Source organism: Mercenaria mercenaria, chromosome 15 (assembly GCF_021730395.1).
Source record: "Mercenaria mercenaria strain notata chromosome 15, MADL_Memer_1, whole genome shotgun sequence".
NCBI lineage: Eukaryota > Metazoa > Mollusca > Bivalvia > Venerida > Veneridae > Mercenaria > Mercenaria mercenaria.
Genome location: NC_069375.1, coordinates 27310030 through 27331143, shown reverse-complemented (window position 1 = coordinate 27331143; position 21114 = coordinate 27310030). Strand labels below are relative to the sequence as shown.

Sequence of the window (21114 nt, the reverse complement as noted above, 5' to 3'; positions counted from 1 at the left end):
TCTATTTTAAGTCTTGTTTTGCGAAATGTTTTATAACCTTACATCGTGTATACCAATATCTTCCTTTAGTCTGACCGCTCCTTTGACAATGTTCGAAGGGGGATAGACAAAAGCATGTTATGGAATTTCTTGTCATTTTTTCAGTAAGTACTTTGCAGTACTGTATTTCGAATCTTGTATAATACCAGCTTTCTGAAATATTCAAAGTTACATGCAGATTTCCAGTACCACAGAAGTATTTCATAAAATAAAGAGCTGAATTCCGGTTCGCCAAAGGCTGTAATGAAATATTCAGAAGTAAGACCGTTAATTCACGCCCGCAAATAACGGTAAAATCAGAAAAGAGCAGCGCTCTGCTAGAAACGCCCATTTCTCCGTAGAGAGTCAAAAATCAATGAACGCCTTATGAATATGCAAATAATGATCACGTGATTCTTAGATACTTGTCGTCTGGAAGTGGTATGAGAGACGCAGAGCCAATAACTATTGTCACAATTTATTAAGAATTGAAAGTTTGGAAGAACAACAAAATCTAACCTTGGAGCAGACCAATTTGGGGCTTTTGCGATAAGCTTAAATTAGAAAATTGTAAACGGGGAATACAGTATTCATTATCAGATTGGATTATAATAAATATAGCGTGGCCTCATCGGGAATACATCCAGGGTTCAGGTGCCGACGGAAATGAGTGTGGGACTGGAATCCCCGCACAACGGATATTTACCGCCGTCGGGAAGTCCCGGGAGCCCGCCGGCATCGCTTGCTGACATGATAAGTCGGAATAAGATGTTAGAAGGTAAGGATCGACGACTAAGTTTTGATTGTAAATTTAGCCCAACATAAATGTTGTTCTTTTTTCATTTACGAGATATTTAGAGGGTATTATTTAAAATGTATAAATTTCAGTTGTCCAGAAATACATCTAAGTTTAAGACGTACATATGCGAGTTAAATTTGTTTTCGTCGAATTTTGTGTCTTAGCAGTTTGCTCGTAAATTAAGAAATAAAATTGCGTTCATGTAGTTAGAAAATTAATATCAAGTACCAGACCATTCCCTTAACGATGGGTTCACTTGATATCAGTTTGTATTGATGACCTTGTAATTTAATCAAATTCTCATATTTATTAGGTTAACCTCTTCCCACCGAAACTTGTTAAAATAGATCAAAAATACGATAAAAATCACGATGTAACGATTAATATTTAAGTTCACTGGATGAATGAGTATAAAAAATACTAACCGCAACCACTGTTAATGTTTCAGCAATTATTTTTCTCGACATTTTGAACCTAGGTCATTATTTTTTCATAATTTAAATCGGAATAGGGAGCTAAAATTATATAAGGTCGTGGAAATACAAACCTGCCATTTAGTCTTGCGTTACCTTTTCAATTATAACCCATATGATTTGATTAATAATTAAAACTAATTTTTACGAGATAACTCATTTTAATGTACATTCTATTGACCTGTCTCTCTCTTAGTTTTTAGGACTCCCGTTTACTTCATTAAAAAGCAATCTGAAATGGAAAATAAAATTTTCTGTTGCATTTAAATTTGCTTCGCATTCAATATTGTTGTATTTTTGTCCAATTAATTGCTGATAATAAAATATTGCCTCATAAATATGTATGACTAGTAAAAAATGATGAAATTTAATAACGTTTTTTTATTGCGAACGCTTGGTTCAACACGGGTTTCAAAGATTAAAAGATAGCGAACTGCAGTTGTTTTTTTTTGTTTTTGTTTTTTTTTTCAACAGTCGATTTTAATAATTGTGTCTTTTATTCTTTAGATGCGATATATAATTCCAGTATTGTTAATTTAATTAGGTATTTACCATTCGATTTAATTTGTAAGACAGTGGATACATAAATTTCCTGAAAATATTTATTGCCCATGCGTGGTATTTATCTTAAAATATCCATACATAGGTATAAATTGTGACAGATATTAAAACTGTAAAATATGTGATGTTGTTTTCACAATAGAAGTTAATGTAGAAAATGAAGATATCTTTCTACAGTCAGGTAAGCTCTTTTCACATAACTTGAGAAGTACAGGAGGGTTTTTTTTTTTAAAAACAATTTTTATAAAAAAAATCATAAATCTTTTATTATTTCAATTTAGTAGACTAATCTGTGACTGTAACTACAACAAATTGTATTTCATTTTCTCTATTGCTCTGTTATAGATATTTGAAAAAGAAACGTGTGTTGGATTGTTGCGTCACACTGACATGGGCGGGGTAGCAACACAAAAGCACGTACATGTTATAAATCTGTATACGCTTTCGCGCACTTTCACGAGCAGGTCGCCGACGTCGAGGGAGGTGTATAAAAAATCATTTTCAAGACTGACTTTTTTGTTCAATTTATTTTACTTAGAAGATTGCTTAAAAGCGCAAATTGTTTTATTTCACAAACTTATTCACATCCATAAAGTACCCTACACGCACCAGCATTTCTTCAATAAAAAATGTTCGAATACTTGTCAACGTTGTTTAACACCCCGCACAGGAGGGCGACAGACGACGTGCTGCAACAGGGGATAGCAGTAACTGTTTTAACATTTATATGCTGTTCAACTTCTTTAATTTAAAGTGGGGTTCGAGTAGTTCGGGCGAAATTCAATTGTAGTTATACAAGTTTATAAATTTATGTCGCATATGAGCACATCTTAAAAAGGTACAAAATACATATGATATAAATCAATGCATGACCAGCCAAAAAGAAAAAAGAAAGAAAAATTTATATGAGCCGTGCCATGAGAAAACCAACATAATGGGTTTGCGACCACTGTTCGCTTTTAAAGCCTATTGGAATTGGAGAAACTGTTAGCGAACAGCATGGATCCTGACCAGACTGCGCGGATGCGCAGGCTGGTCTGGATCCATGCTGGTCGCAAACCCATTATGTTGGTTTTCTCATGGCACGGCTCATATAGGAGACAAACGCATCAGTTATTACTAAAACTTCTCACTGTAATAGAAAATACTCGGGCATCAAGGTACCATGAATCACCTACACTCCAAAATTGTATTTGATGTATGAACTAAAATGAAACGGAATTATATAGAAATATAAAATTACACAATGTGAACACAGTACAGTACATATATTTTTCGAGTAACAGAACACATTCTTCGTCCACTATTCGGACTAAACTTTCAAAATAGGAATACAAAGTAATTACCGATTTGTCAGCATAAATTGAAATTGATCTGACGATAATTTATCTAACAATTACTGATTCGTATGCAAGCACTGAAACATATAAACGCGACACAAGTTGTGAATTATGGCAAGTAGAAAAGTCACATCTAAATTTACAAGGTTCTCATGCTCAGATTCTTACAAAAGTTCGAAACAGTTTGACATTATAAGACTTGGGGTTCAAACATTTGAGTATCTTTTTCGTATACACGGCGTTTGGTGTGAACTATGTGACTGGATTGAAAGATTATAAAGTATGTGGAACTGGGTACTATTTGTATATTTATTATGGAATTCATTTTGTTCACCAATTCATAAGCATCGAACACGCGTTATTCATTGCTGTTTTGTTTTTATTCTATTCCATTTCATTCCATTCCTTTCCATTTCATTATATCCCATCCCATTCTATCCCATTCTATTCAATTCCGGTTATCGTATCTGGGAAAACTCATATGTCAGTGAAACAGTTTGAAGCAAAATGGACTTCAATTTTTTTTAAGTCGTTTAAACGTTTGATTTCCATGCTTTACCACTAATGCATCCAAAATATCTCACCGGAATAGCTCCACTATCAATATACATATACTAAAAATGAAACAGTCACATTAAGACCTAAGATACGACGAAGCGAAGAGCCGCTAGAGGAGCACCCCCCCCCCCCCCCCTCCCCCTCCTGAAGAATTGAGCTCAAAAATGCATTTAATTTTGATTTTTTTTTCAATAGGAAACTAAAAATTTATAAAGTTGTCAGTTAGAAATCTCGCAATATTCTCTTACTTAAGCAGTGCGGAGGAATTACGTCCATTTCTGCAGATGAGTAGAAATATGTATATGTGTGTGATGGGTTAGGAAGCGGGTGGAGGCTAGGGTGGATAACACATTCCAACGGACACTACGGCTAAGGAGGGTTTCTGCATTAATTTTTTCTTCAAGAAGACAGAGCATTGTCAAGGAATATTCGGTCTGAAATCAAAGCCGTGGTACACAAATGAAACAGATCTCAACTAAAAAAAAAAAATAGGCACACAGTAAACAATTCTCTGTCCCAGTCACTATAACTTAATTCAAAGGTTAAATGCATCTCATTTATAAACACTTTTCAATTCATATACTTCACATTTATTAGGAAAGTATTCAAATTTTATGCAAATACTGGTATAACGCCGATAAAATAATCTGTTGCTTTACTCTACCCAGTATTAATCTTCGGAGCTGTTTGTTATCAAAGAGTACATCATATTCTTGTGAAATATTCCGTGCACGGCACGAATTTTATCACTTATCTCTGTCATCCATCTTGTTGCCATTAGTAACCACGTGGAATCCGCTTATGGCGCGGTCTTCTAACCGGCTTACGGCCGTATCCTGATTGACATCTTTCAACTGCAATGTCTACCCTAGTCGGATCACAGGCAACCGGCCAGGTGAAATAGACAGACAATAAATAAATGAAGCATGACTTGTCACAGGTAGCCGCCATAAAGGATCAAAGACAACGCCGCACGCGCCCACCTGCTGTCTATAATAACAAATAACGGTAACGAAGAGATGCTGATTTATAATTATGATTAATGCCCTCTCGGCCAAATAAAATATTCCTGAAATATTGGGAAACCTACTTTTTGGGCATAAAAATGTTTGCAGTGACTGAACTCTACGGCTGATTTCACAGTCTAAACATATTTTTGTTACGTAATATATAATAAGTGATTTCTTTTTAATATTCAAAGTTAGGTAATTAAGAGATAAAATGTAACATTTATATATTTCTTATGATTTTTTTTCACATCAGATTCATATTAAAAGTACACACAATTCTTTTTTTTACATCGTTTTTCTTCTTAGATAATTCTGTTTCACTGGACGTTAAACTTCAGGTGTTGAAAACTTTCACTTTTTATTTTGGAAGAAGATAAAAACAATAATTGATTTTATTTATCCGAGCTATGTTACAGTTATCAACACTGTCAAGGTCATATCAATGATACGAAGTCATATATGCACTATAAAACAGCAATAAACTCAAATAAAATAAATTACTACAGAAACCATTTCAATTTTACAGGAAAGCAACCTTACTATAGTTAAACGATGTATCGTCTGTGTTTAGAATTCTTCGACAGGAAAACGAAACCTGTCCTATGTCGTTACGAAGGCAAACAAGCCATCGACACTTGCCACGAACGACATTGAAACCCTAGCAATGTTTTAAAACGTTTTTGTTCTGCTGTCCCTGTGGAAACCCTACTATTTTCACGTGCACTGATGTATTCCATGAACTCTCAACGGTTTCCGGAGAAACCTCATCCATTTCGTGGGTTCCGCAAAATCAGGCGATTTTTTTTATATGAGTTTATTAATGCGCATGTGCAATCAGTCATAACGTGAAAAAAGGAAACCGATTTTATAAGTGTACAGATACATTTTCTTTACCAAAACTAGGCCGAAATGAAATATGATTAACGCTCTTTTGTCCATTGCCATATTGGTCAAAAAGAAATGTAAAGCGGTCAACAAGCAAGAGTTTGAATTCATTCTGCCGTACTGAATTAAACCCATGATGGTTTTTAGTATGAGTAATAATACGTTAATGTATAGTAATCTAATCTATATTCTAAACAGTAAAAAGGTCAATTCCTATATAATTTTTTACCGAGAAAGCAAAAGATAAAAAAAAAGTAGACTTCTTCTTTGTTTCTATCATGATTTTATAAATGTAATCAAAAGTCTTGCCAATTTGTATGATACATATTTGGAAAATAAATATTGTTTAAACCAAAAGTCTTGTCAAGAGCAACAATAAATGAACGTGTTACCGTGTTCAGCTAACAAGGTTTTAGAGTTTGTGCACGATTTGTGCAGTTTTAATTTTATTTCGAAAAATAATTATCGAATATGTTTAATTTTTTGTGAAGGTCATTGCCTCGTATTTAACAGATTGCAATTCCAGTCCAGATCATTTTTATTTTTTGGAGTGGGGAAGTTTTGTCATTTTACCAACTCCCTCTGTTTCCCGCAAGAATTTCATTTACTATGTATTTTGGGAAAATGCAAGGCTTACCGATCAAAATATAATGTTTTTCCTTAAACTTATTTCACACGAAAGATATTGATTTTTTTTCAAGGTTCTCTTTTGACGATGCACTGGACATATTTTACGGTTTATGCGCACACGTAAAATCTAAACATTGATAAGTTTTATCTTGGTGTAGGACCGATAAAAGAAATAAAACTGTTTCTGTAGACACGGTGCTTCTTCACAAAACAAATATAATGCCACATTTTATAACAAGAACTTCATCGATTTCGGGAACTTTTTTCTCCGCGGAGTAATTAAATTGCCATCACTGTAGTAAGGATTGATGCAATACACAAATCATTGCACCGGAAATCTTGTTACTCGCTAGAATTGACATTAATATATATTGATATTTCCGGAATTATTTTACTATTTATCAAAGTTTCTTTGAAAGTTTTAGAGCTGTGTAAACATTCAGAACTATAATACCAAATGTGAAACTAAAACACATGAAAGTGTTCTTACGCAAAGCTTTTCTGTTTTGATTTTAAACAATATTATAAAACTATTCTTGCATGCTGACGAGGTTAAAATGCAACTTAACGGACCGGGCCGGCAGACCAAATATGTTATAATTATTTTTGTTTGATTACTGTTATGTGCATATGGGCCGAAATGTTTACACTGACTTTCAAATGGGTTGATCATGACATTTAGTCACTTTTAAAACTTATTGCAACCAACTGTCTTAGTGTGGTCATTTAAATCTATTGTTTATAACTCATAGTAGTATAAAAGTGGAAAAAATCCTTTGTTGACAGTGCTGCGTTATACGCTGATCACATATCAAATACACACATAGTGTCGCAATTCCGCGTCGCAATAAAACTGTAATGCCTGGTGTCCATTTCATTTTCTTTTCGTTAAATTTCGTCAATATTTACAAAGTGAAATACATCGATGGGACTTGACATTTTCTAACGCTCAATTTTCTCGGTTAATCATTGCCAATTAACTCACCAGAGGGCGGAATATTGTCATGTGACTTGCACGTGATTGGCACGTGTTTTGACGGAAGTTAGAATTTGACGCTAGTTAAAAATGGAAACGAGGTATCGGCGGATGTATCAACGGCTTAATGTATTGTAATGGAGTCGAGCTACTTGCACGTGTAAACGATAAAAACACATCTGTTATCAGACTGTTGGAGAATTTAAGGCAAAATGAATATACCAACAAAAACATCTCTTGTTACAGGAAGGTCTTGGATTGACTAATTTGAAAACAATCGGCGAATACATAACATACCTTTCTGATTAATGTTTTTTCATCGATATTCCACAAACAAAACATGCTGCTATAACGACTATGCACCAAAGGCATAAGTGTTTACAGATGTGTAGAGTTAATGCTGCTGTGTAGAAAATTTCGTCAACTTTCGTTAAGTTTCCGGTAAATGAATGACAAGGACACTGCTTTGGTATGAAACTATTTTATCTTAGCGGCGGGTGACTTTGCAGACCGGTGTAAGATCTTGCAATTTTTAACTGCTGCAGTTGAACGTGTGTGTTCCATCACCTGTGGGTTGATAATTGTTTGTAATTGCTTTTAAAGGCATACCACTGCGGCATGTAATGGCTTTATTTTTTTCTGTTCAGTCGCATTCAAATGACTGATGTAAAAACATACACACACCATTTGCAGATATTATAGCCTCTACCGCAGTCAAATAAAAAAACGTTCCATAAAATTGCGACATATTCAATTATTATCGACTTCTTTTCATTTTCTATTGAAAACTTACTCAAGAAATCGAACTTTATCATGAGAAAATATTGACTGTGTCGCGTGGGTCAGCTATGAAACCGGTGAAGCGTTAACTTTAAACAGTTGTGAGAAATGATAAAACTGCACGCGATCGTCACGGTGAATGAATAAAACATCTGGCTATATATTTTTTTAACAATTATGGAGCCGCGGTCGTCAAACCACAAAAATAGAGATACGTCTCAAACGAAAGAAGAAAATAAAGCAACGGGATAGATCATTGTCCGTTTGTGGAGTGTGAAATAGAAAATGATTGCGCGAAACCACTATCACGTGTAGATAAAACATTTGAACAGGCTGACCTAATGGTTGTCAATTTGAATCCGTATTGTCGGTTTGGAATAATGAAATATACCTGTCGTGTTCTTTTTGTTATGGCTTTTCTTTCACAAACTAAACGGGGGACTCTAAAATAATAAGTCTGACAGAATTGAAGAATAATTGGTATCATTTTTATAACTGAATTAATTTTAGACCATATGTTCCTACAATATAAGTCGTATCATTTCAATATCAACTTCTAACAATTTCTATAAGACCATCTCGAAAGGAGAATAAATTTGAGACTGAAAATGGAATTAGCGGCAGTTTTAGAGAAATTCCATCTCATTTGATTATATTACTGTCAGAAGCGACACCTGTGGACAAAAGACTGACAATATATGTTTAGACGGAAATAAGATAGCGCACGTGTGCCAAAACATCCATGGGTGTCAGAAACACGAGCTTGAACGTGTACACAATAGTAATACAAAATTCAGATAGTAAATGTCTTAAGTTACTTCAAGTATATAGCATATCCATAACATAATAGCAATATAATTATTATGTGTAGTGTATGATATATAAGGTATAACAGTTAAATTGTGAACAGAAAAATTACGTGTAAAACATTTTGTTGCTTTTTGTACGTTCAAAACAAGTAATACTTCTATGAAATAGTTTTTATGATGGAAGCGAGCACTTCATCAAATCGTGTTAGGGGTTCAACATGGGATATTCATCGAGGTCTTTTAACGATATTATTATTTGTTGTGGAAACCCCTGAGCTTTAAACTAAGGTCATTGTTAAAATGCTAGAAACCAGCTATGATCAGTGGTAACCTAGCTTTTTGGTCCACTAGTAAAATCTAATTATGGTAAGCATCTTCTTAGGTCGCATTATGCACCATAAACAAAGTGTTTCATGTTAGTCCTTAATACTTAACCTGTAGTAGAAAAAGTATGCCTTTATGTTGCTTTTATGTTATATAACAGCACGGTTTTTGGCCTATTTATATATGCTATTATGTTTGTTGAAAAGATCAAAAGTAAATTGATGCACCATACAATATACAGCAGAACTATCTTTCAACATATCGAAACAATACGATGAGGTTATACGCTTGTGGAATAATTTCACGAGGGCGTAGCCCGAGTCACGGAATTATACACGTGGGGTGTATGTTAACACATGGTTCTACTATTACATTACTTCGATTCTAATATGTCTTTTATAAGTAAACAAGAAGATGAAATAGGGAAACACTATTTCGTGGCGTATGTATTGCGCCAAAGTGACGTCAACGCGTGACTTTGTTTTAACAGTGGTAAAATGACGTCTTATGCCTAATAACGTGATTATATATTAATCAGAAATAGTAAGGTTCGTGCTAAGGTGCTAAGGTTCGTGCTAAGACCCGTTCAGAAAAAAAAATATTTTTTATATTTTATATATTTTAAAATGTATATTTTACGACAAAAAAAGGGTTTAATTTATATTTACTCTAAAAGATGCGCTTTTTTTTTCTCGAGGGTGTATTTTGCTCGAAAGCCTGAGAAATTTAAAAGAGTTTAGAGTATTTTACTGTATAACGTGTGCAGTTAGAATGAGTATTGTTTTTACCATGGAAGGTTTGATTGAGCCATTTTGAAGCATTGGTGCAGTTGGATAAAATTTGCTTTTTGTGACACTTTCAGACTTGTTAAAATTCGGAAATACTGAAAGTAATGCGAATTAAATGTAACACCATTCTGTTATGTCATTTCAATTTTCAAACATCATTTATATAATATAACAGAACAGATGTAGGGGCACCCATTCAGAGATTTCCGTGTTTTAACGGAATTGTGCATGTTTTTTTATTATGTTAGAATTTATGAAAAGCATCCTTGTAGTGGGCCTCTAATTTTTTTCTTGTGTAAGCTTAATGAATGAATTTCTTTACACTTTACCAAATGTTTAACATAAACATAAATGATGAAAAAAATCATAAAACGCCAAGTTTCAAAATTCGTGCATTTTGAAGATCATATCCAGCTGCCGTATGACCTTTAGCATTGTCATCACTATCAATTTTCCTGATGATAAAGATTATATAGGGGAATTATTTTTTGATTAAAAGATAATAACTTTTTATTCCCTATTCCTTTAACACCATTGTCAGGATAAAACAGTCTTGCGTTTATAATGGTATAAAATATTTATTATAAAGAAAAACTTATAAATAAGCACCTTCTTGCTGCTCTGGCGTTTTTCAAGGGAAGCACCAGCATAATAGAAAGTCGAGGTATAGGAGGAGATGATTTTCTGGTGTTAACGGAGAGCTATAATTACATTTTGCTTTCCGAGGATCTACCGCTTTCTCGCAAATTACTAATATTAATAATTTAGTTATCTCACAAACTTGGAAGTTTTAGTTAAATTAAATCTTGCGTAAATCATTTTAGTTCTGTATGGGCCCCGACACGCCACGCGTTGGGAACTAATGCAGATGTTGTATAATGTTTATTTATGACCTGAAAACTTGACGTCTTCAATGTGAAGGTATGAGATTTTTGTGATAGGTTTCTGTAGAAATTATTTTAAGGTATTATTTTCATTTTTAATGGCACTCGGGAGATTTCACGGCACAAAAGTTGCCTTGCAGTACAGCGAAATGGGTTTTTTTCTTTTGCAAATACTTTCCTTCGTTATGCAATGTTACCCTAAAAATGGTACTATACCAGAATATCTAATATGATGTAGAGCCTGATCTTTGTGGAATTTTTATTCATTTTTCAGCGATTCTTTCATGATCATACCAGGCTGTAATAGTGATGACGTGATAACATTGTCCACCGAAAAGCAAACCGCACATCCATTTTATAATTTTAAGAGCACTGTTTAGAGAAAAGTAATTTTGTATAAATCTTGTTGTTACCTTTGTTTCTAACAGGCGACTGGCCTGAAAAAAGTTTAATCATTAAAAATCGGAATCTACTAGCTAAGTTGACTGAAAGCCGCTGAATTCTTCCGTCCTTTTTATGCTTATATTGTTTGTTTAAAAAGAACCAAAACAAATAAATAAAACGAAAACAATGCAGACATTTCATTTTCTGTTTTAACTGCGATTTTGGTATAGTCCATTTAATTCAAAAATATTTTCCGCCTTTATTTCAGCTGCTATTCTAAACTGTGCAAGGTGCTGGATTCTTCCAGTTTACCGGGAAACACGAGCAAGTGCTGTTTGGTTTAAAATGATTTTTTTTTACATTTCACTTTCCATTTCTTAAATGTGTCGGAAACAGATAGGTTAATATCGTATCCCTTTTCTGTGTGCAAGATGCTTTGAACTAATTCTTGACCGGTTTATACAGAAATGTATATGTTTCCCTTTTACCTCTGTTTCCTTTTCCCTCTTTCCCTCTTTCAGCTATTATTCCGAAAGATATAGGATATAGGAAACAAATTCTTGACTGATTTATAATAAAGAGTTTCTTTTCTATTCCAGCGGCTATCCCAAAATGTGCTGGATGTGGGGAACCAATCCTGGACCGGTTTATATTAAAAGTATTGGAACGATGTTGGCACGCCCGCTGTCTTAAATGTGCCGACTGTCATGCACAGCTCACGGACAAATGTTTCTCGAAGGGAGACCATGTTTACTGTAAAGATGACTTCTTCAGGTAAAAAAATGTGTGCAATTTAAAAACAAAATATTAAAGTATATGTGTCGGTTAATATAAAAAAAAAAGCTTTGTTGAGAATTGTTATAGACCTAAGCAATATGTAGTCCAATTTAGAGAAGGCCTCCATTGCTTAGTGGTTAAGATTAGGTTGGTTTACTCTCCTCTCGCTGCTGTAGATTTTAAACCTGCTTTTAGTACAGAATTCTTTCCTGTGAGGAATTCATCCATTTGGCTTACGGAAGGTCGTTGGCTCTACCCAGTTGCCCGCCCGTGGTGAAATACCCGGAGGAGCGTGTCACCGTTTGACCTGCGCTTTTGTCAGTGTAACGTTAAGCCCAACGAAAAGTCCAGTGTACCGCACACCTTTAATGTTGTGAGAACTGCGGCTTTTTTTTTAATCAAATGAACGGCTTTGAATGAGAATGACCTAACTTATTTGCATGCAGACTGATTGTGATGTCAAGTCAGTTGTGCTTGAATAAAATATGTACAGTACTATAAATTAGCTTGTTCAAAATGTTCAGTGTCTGTTCCTTTATTTTGGAGTCCATTTAGATTATCTTAAGAAACGAAAGTTAAGTAAATAAACAACACCTTACTGGTAAATGTCACGAAAATTGATTAAACTAAATGACTAAATCGCATGCCAGAAACTTGATGGATGCGATACGCAGTGAAAACATATGTTGGCTTGGAAAGAATATTGGCATATTTCGTGCATTTATGGTGTTATTAGAAGAACAATTCTGTTTTTCATCAGATTTCGTGCAGCGGCTGAAGAATTTGATGGTCACCCTGGGTGCCAAGACGGTCATTATGGGGCATATTTTTTCTTCCGCGTGATATTATAATTGGTACTGAATCAATTAAGATATGTATCATTTTAATATCTGAAGCTGCGTTGTACTCCCCTAAGGTACTGAAAAGAGGTTTTCACTGAAATAAATAAAGGAAGAATTTCAAAGCATTTTTATAAGCACTTTGTGAACAGTTTAATAAATCTGCGCGCAATACACCGTTATACACAGACATACAATCAGGTACTTGTAAACCAGGAAAACATTTATGTAGCTTACAATTTTTACTCACAATAACCTACATGTATAATTAGATAAATATATTTTTTTTAGGTTACTTTCAAACGAAGCGCCTGTTTAAAACACAACTAAAACACTATTGTAGAATTACAGTGTACGACTTTACAAAAGTGATGAACAGTGTATAAGTACTACTCCCGCACGATAATTTAAACGACAGCATGTTTATATTATTGTTTGATTGTTATAGTTCTCATGCATCGTTGAACTCAAAAAGGTTGCTAATGATAGAAGTTAAGTGCATACTGTAATGTTATACAAAAATATTTTCTGTATTGAAACGTTTTAATGAAGAAAAATCAGAATTATCAAACATGTTTACCGTTTGAGTTATCGTGCGGGATTTATAGTATATTAAGACCTGTTTTGTATACTTTCCAAATAAACGCTTTTTAAAAACAGAACTAAAACGCTAATTAGTAATTACCGTGCACGAATTATATAGCGTACAAAACTGACCTTAAACAGACGTTGAATCAGAAACCTTGAAGAGGCAAGAAATCTTTATATTAGTATACATTTTGATATATAAGGGCAATTCCATAAACACCAGTAATCAAACTAAAGAATAGTATATATTTGTCATACATTTAGGAATAGTAATCAGTTACATTGAGATCTTTAATACTTGAAAATTGTAGACGTTTCACTTGATTAATTTTTCCTGTTCGTTTTCTAATTGAATAATCTAATACATGTATAACAGTCTTGTGTATAGTGCCGTTTGGTTAGTTTCATATGTATAAGACCTGTAATCAAGTTGAAAGGTGATAGTTATAATATAAAAAGTTACACAGGAAGAAATAAAAAGGAAAGGGCCAGAGTGTAAGCTCTGCCGCGGAAAAAATACATCTAAAATGAAAGTCATATACATATCAAATAATTTGTTAAAGTAATTTAATTATACTGACAAGTCTGTCTTGAATAATATATAACATGTATTTCTTTATGTTTATGTCATGCCATTTTGAACATTAATTAGAATATTAAATATTAACCTGGACAGGTGTGTTTAACAGTTTATTATTATAAAACACGTACGCAACAATATAACTTATGAAGTTAGAGGGGAAAAAGTTATATTTTATATTCTATTTATTATATATAGTTAATTTTGCACGTGTGTAGCACTGGTTATCGCTTAAACGTCACCAGGAATGGTAGAATCTGGGTCCGGCGTACGGAAACATTAAACATAACTATATTTTATTGCCTATAAATAGATGCACAAAATTACATCACAAAAGCAAATGGGTTGGGCAGCAACTTCCAACGACATTACATTAAGCCCTTCCCAGTAATGAAAACTATAGATACATTTACGAATGGCGAAACAGAAATGTTTATAATAATAATATCATGGTTATATGTCGTTTAATTATTATTTAAATAGTACGTATTTGTACAATGTAAATTATGAAAAAGGAGACATTTAATGGGAGACATTTTAGAAGCGGATATATTGAGACCCTATACTACACTGGTCACTTCCTGTGGTTTTGTGCACGAGTTACTAACTTCCTACTCGTGTTAATATTCACCTACAAGGTTTTGTTGTTATATATAGTCTGAAAAATAAGATCGTATTATACATATATTGTGTTGAGAACAGTAAATCTGTATTTATACTTTTTTCAGTTTAATATTTTTTTACGGCTTCAAAAATGACTATTTTTGTTGCCGTCATATCGTAGATTTGCGGGGCCAAAGAGTCTACACGAAAACTCATCTGTTAACATGTAACCTAACAATGTTACCATCTTTCTAAAGGGTAAACCATAACAATATATATATATACAATGTATGTTTATATATGCACGCAAATCAATAACAAATTTTGTCACAGAATCAACTTCATGGTGTATCTTTAATCAATGGCAAATATATCAAACTGAGCGCACTGACCTGTATATTTTGTTTGACCATATGACAGAAAAACATTGAATTAAAAGATGTAAGAAGTTTTATTAACCTCATGACATAAATGATTTTATATGCGAAAATGTGATCAAAATCGCGACCCCCACCCCCACACAAACAAAACACTTGACCATATCTTTTTATTGACTAAATTATAATAAATAATGATTTGTAAAACGAGGTTGTACTCAAATTATAATTGAAAAATGAATTTTTGTAGAAATTAAATACTCTAAAAAGTCGTATCTGACATTTTCAGTCAATCAGTCAATACTAATCAAATTTAGGAAAGAATATACACATTTTTTACTGCATGATAAATGATAGAAGTATATATACTTGCTTACACTGTTGTTCTCACTGAAATTCCAGGAAAAATAGTAACAAAGAAATTCCTATATACTGCGATATTTAATATGATTTTGTGTAAAAAGGATTAATCAGTGATGCATTATCCTTAATATAGCTTTGAATTTCAGATCTATGATGTTGGCGTGGAGTTCTTTTTAATTTCTTGTTTAGGTAATCAAATTATGATACATGTGTCATGAAAGTCATCTAAACGACATCGCGCTTAGCTCAATAGGGAGAACTCAGATCTACGAATTGCAGCGTCGCGAGTTCGATCCCCGTATATGTTCTCCGTGACGATTTGATAAAAGACATTGTGTCTGCAATCATTCGTCCTCCACCTCTAATTCATGTAGGGAAGTTGGCAGTTACTTGCGGAGAACAGGCGTGTACTGGTACAGAATCCAGGAACACTGGTTAGGTTAACTGCCCACCGTTACATAACTGAAATACTGTTTAAAGCGGCGTTAAACCCAAAACAAACTTGTAAACAAAACATCGCCACTAGCTCGAGAAACTGTGCTTTGTATGCTAATTTAAATTTAATCTATACTTAATATAGCTTAATCTATATATGTGATTTATTTTATGTTGAATGTGACTTGAATGCCTTTTGGATCTACTTTTTGTTGCTCTGTTCTTGACTTTCTATAAACAATTCGGTTATTTTTTTTTCCATTTCATAGTATACCTTTTATGATTATTTCGAAAAACTTTTAAAAGATATAAGAATACCAGCCGTCTCATTTGCATAAGACAAGAATGACTCCGAAATAACCCACAACCCCACAGAAACATGACACGTTAACTCTGACCAAATATTGATAGGAAGAGCCAAATCAATCAATTTAACATATAAGCCCACATAAACAGGTATACGTTTAACTCTAGGAAGAGCTAAATTAATCAATTTAACCCATAAGCCCACAGGAACATGTATACGTTTAAATCTGACCACATATTGATAGGAAGAGCTGAATTTATCAAGTTAAATCAATTGTCAGTATGAAGAACTTACCAATTTAAAATTTCTTTTAAGCTGTGGTAACAAGCTTAAACATTGCAACACAATTTCTATGTGGCTGCAAGAGTACAAGGCGACTGAAACTCAATAGATCTGGTGTTGCATAGTTTGGAGAAATGGAGCCACTTTAGCTGTAAATTGTACCTACCGAATCAACTCATATACACTCAGGCTGTGGATCGAACCTGGATGGCCTTGGTGAGACAGCAGAATACAAACAACTTCGCTATGCAAACAAACCGCAAATAATTATATTTTTATGAAAAATAGGTTTTTTTTCTTACATAAGTACGGAATATTTTTTTTCTACAATTAGAGGGTTGTTATTTGTGTATTAATCTGAATTTGAGTAGTGACTAACGTTTTAAATATTAGATATTGAACACGATTTCAATCTTAGCCTTTAAGACGCCGTGAGTGCCTCTGTCTGTTGATTTCTGATTGCTAAGACAGAACATCTCGCATCTGTTTTTTGTATGTAGAGTTTAGGGTCGCACCGGCACAATTATATGTCATATGGCGATTTTCCGGCTTTTGATAATCTCATATATACATTGCAAGAAAAACAGACAGACGGATAGAAAGATTGGTCAATATTCCGCACGTCATTACAATGATTTACCATGCCTTCGGCCATTAAGCAGTACTTTCAAGAAGATTGTTGTCTGCTGTGGCTAAAATGGAACATAGTACGAACTGGCCATACTATGACCACTTTTCTAAACAGATTCTGGCATGACAAAGGTTTGCTTCATATGCAAATGAAATAATACTCGCTTCCCTTTTAGTATGAGTTCCCGTACCTACCACAGTTTTGTGATTAAATTACGCTTCACAACACAGACTTGTTTGTATTTTGTATCACTCAATAAATGTAGCATTTTAACTCCTCCAAAATGGTGCCATAGTCGCATGGACACCTGCTTGAGCTCATATATAGCACTCCGGTAACCGTATCTAGGTCTTCTGTACATAGTTCTTTTAGGATCTTTATACGTACAAATATGGCTCCAGTGGAGCTGTTTTCGAAAAGAGCCTATTCGGTTTAACTGACGAAAGGTTTCACTGAAAGGCAACCGTTTACAAATATTCACAGTTTACGTCCTTCGCAAAAAATACTTTAAAAAAGGAAAGAATACATGCATGAAATCGTCAAGTATGGCTTATTTACTAATCATAGTTTTAAATATAGCATCTAAAACAAGGATATACTTGCACTCTTTTACAGATAAAAATCTTCAATGTCGGGGCTAACATGCCATGTTGGCTCCGGTGCTCCGTCACCAGCCTGCTGTTAAGACTAATATTGTATTCCCGTGGATATCAGACAAGTTTCCACATAGAAATTCGCTCGGATGTAATATGCTAGACGGACCCACATTTGCTTGCGACGTTGTCTCGGCGGTATTTTTATCTTGGGTGTAATTTTGCCTTATCAACGAAGAGTGAGAAAATTAAGCCTGGGTATATTCAAATATTATAAATATTTGACGACCATTGCATTAACAAGCCATCCCTAGGGGTGGCAGATCATCTATTTTCAGAGTTCCGTATTAAAACGCCAGGTTACAAAAATGACATAATATGCTAACAAATCAAAGTGGCATCCGTAACAGACGGCGATTTTAAGTTATTTTACATTTCCTAATTAGTTTCAAGGCATAAAAATCTTCATTTTAATATTGATGATAATATTAACTGTCCTATTCCAGCCTTATTATTTTAAAACTATGAATAGTTTATTAAAGATAAAAGCAATATGACAACAGATGATTGCGGTGCAATTTAATTAATAAATTGCATGTGGTGATGGAAGGCACAAAGTATATTAGTCGGTTTTGGATAATGCCGTTGCGTACCACTGCATACATACCTTGAGCGCTGGAGATTAAAGGGGAACACTTGTATCAAATGATTAGAAAGATGCCCTTTATGGTACGTGTTGATGAAAAATTAATATAGGCGAAAAATATGAAAATTAGACAATAAACAAAAGTGATACAGCTTTTAGAACAAGATTACAGCCATTGCTGGCGCAGTGATGTCATCGATTGCCTATATGCTCTAACAAGATATGAGAGTGTTTACAAACTCAATTAAATACAATTTCATGTAGGATTGTAATACAATGTTTATATTTTAAAGTTTGAACTTAGGTTAATACAATATCTAGTCAAAGTATACGATTACTAAAATCATACCTTTGTTAATGACAATGACGTATATTGACGTGAATATTTGTAAACATCCTTTGATGAAATAAAAGTGAGATCACGGTGTATACTAAATAGCCACCACTACCTAAGAAAAAAAGGTTTGAACTAATTATAAATTAACCTTTACCCTGCTAAATTTCTATAATGAACTTATCCATCTTTTAGTTTGGACAGTACCATTGACTTTTAAAAGAGGTGCTTACCAAAATATACTGACTGAATGGCGAACAGTGCAGAACAGGCTGATCTTGGTCTGCACTGATCGCAGAAGCAAAATCGCCTGCTATCAGCAGACTATATAAGGTTTAAGATTTTATTTCCGATTTTCATTTTCACTTCTGTATATATACTTAAAGCTGTGTTTTGGAATTTCTAGCAATAGGGTATTGCCAATATCTTTTGAGACATCAAAACTGGACACGACTGATTCTTCCTTTTCGACCAGTGTAGATCATGATCAGCCTTCACATCCGTGCAGTCAATGCTGAACAAGATCTGCACTTTTTGCCATTCAGTCAGTTTCTTTTTGGTAAGCACACCTTCTAACAGATAATAGTACTGTCCAAATTAAAAAATGGACAAGTTCATTAAAGAAATTCAGCAGGGTAAGGGTTAAGACATCGTATTAGGTTTACTACTTTATCCTTATAACACCAACTGTTTCTTGCATATTGGGTAGATAAAAGTTGAAGTGGATTCATTCAAAAAATTGGTTTTAGGGAATTTGCATAGAACTTCTACCGACACTGGGAAAGTCACAGCTCAGTATTGTTTGCTGGCATAGTACATGGCAAAATACTATCACTGATTTCAAAGATTGATTTTAATGAATGACTTATCAGCCTTGTTCTCACAGAAAACAAATTGTATATCAAAACAATATACCTATAGAAACAGTTTTATACATTTACAATTTCTCCGCACGGAAAGGCCCTTGAGAAAACGCTAGATTTAAAATAGAATTATTTAATTGATTGTTTTATCCGCCATTGTTGTATCCGCTAATCTGGCATGAAATCCCTTACGTATCATTAACAATACAGGCATTAGCTGAATGCCTGTGGCGAATTAGACTTTCAGACAAATTATAAAAACAACTTTGGCAGAAATTCCGCGTTGATCTACATTTTAGAAAATTTATCATGATTTTAAATACACGAAAATGAGCAGAAATCCAGTTATAGTTATTTAAAATCATTAAAACAAATCGTCAGTACAAATTTTAATTTCTTGCATGCCAGACAGGATTTCCCCGTGCTTTTACCGATGCTAGAAAAACTCGTATTACCTCAAATGAACCACTAATGAAAAAGTCACCATACAATAGATTCTTAATAGTACAAACACTTCAACTTTAATACGTTTTTTTTTGAAAACCCACATGTACATAGCATTCTGTCATGCTTTTTTAATACAATTATTTTCTCTACCGAAAATAGATATGAAATACTAGTACATTATAATTTCTGTTTGAAACAGAAATGGCTGTATTTCTGATTTGGCATTAACCCTGGAAATTTGAAAGAAGTAATCATCCTTTCTAGCTCTTCCTATTAGTAAAAAGAAAGCTCACAATAGATGTTGCAATGGAAAAAAAAGTCAGTCTTTTCTGGAAAAACTTCAGATTTTTTCCTGACATTTATGCCGGCTGATGATTGAAGTCTTGCAAAAGAAAATATTTATTTTGCTCGATTTCTCCATTTTCGGAGGAAATTCTTGTTTTTCTAAAGGATTCATAAATATTGTCTGTATAAACACTGGTAGGAGATAACGCGCCCAATAAATCTTGGACGGATACTGGTTTTGTGCAAATACAGGAATGTTGGGAAATTTTATGTTCGGATGGCGTTGATTAATTCTTTTTATATTTTAATGCAGAAATATTATCTTAACATGGAATTATTGACGATGCATTTTAATCGCTTTTCTTGATACAGTGTTGTGATTGCATTAATAAATTCCATTTTAGCTTATGATTTAAAACTTGCTTTCTCAAAGCTATACTTAAAAACTTTAAGTAAAGCCAAATACATGGTAATTTTGTTTAATTGTTTACATTGAAAACGCTACCCAATAAAATTTCAGAAAACAGTTGAGCTTGAAGCGTTATTATTTCCTACAAACTAGATTTATATAAATCTCAAATCCAAAAATCATACAAAATGATTCAAATAATTTCATTCGAGATTTAATTAACCATGCATAAATATTATATATTGTCTATAGCCACAAACTTAAGTGACGGATATAAATATTACATGAGATATAAAATGCAAAAATTGCGCCGTTTTGCGACAAATAATATGAGCCGTGCCACGGGAAAACCAACATAGTGGGTATGCGACCAGCATGGATCCAGACCAGCCTGCGCATCCGCGCAGTCTGGTCAGGATCCATGCTGTTCGCTAATAGTTTCTCCAATTCCAATAGGCTTTAAAAGCGAACAGCATGGAGCCTGACCAGACTGCGCGGATGCGCAGGCTGGTCTGGATCCATGCTGGTCGCATACC

The 21114-nt window shown here is 33.8% G+C and overlaps 1 protein-coding gene across 2 annotated transcripts in view; it reads left to right on the top strand.

The window, feature by feature from the left end:
• Positions 1-462: 462 nt before the first annotated feature.
• Positions 463-21114, top strand: part of LOC123549573 (LIM/homeobox protein Lhx3-like) — a 32113-nt gene continuing 11461 nt past the window's right edge. For both annotated transcript variants that reach the window (XM_045337771.2, XM_053524857.1), the window contains exons 1-2: positions 463-796; positions 11819-11993. In XM_045337771.2, the coding sequence (XP_045193706.1) occupies positions 685-796; positions 11819-11993 (287 nt within the window). In that variant the 5' untranslated portion in view covers positions 463-684. The remainder of the gene's footprint in view (positions 797-11818; positions 11994-21114) is intronic.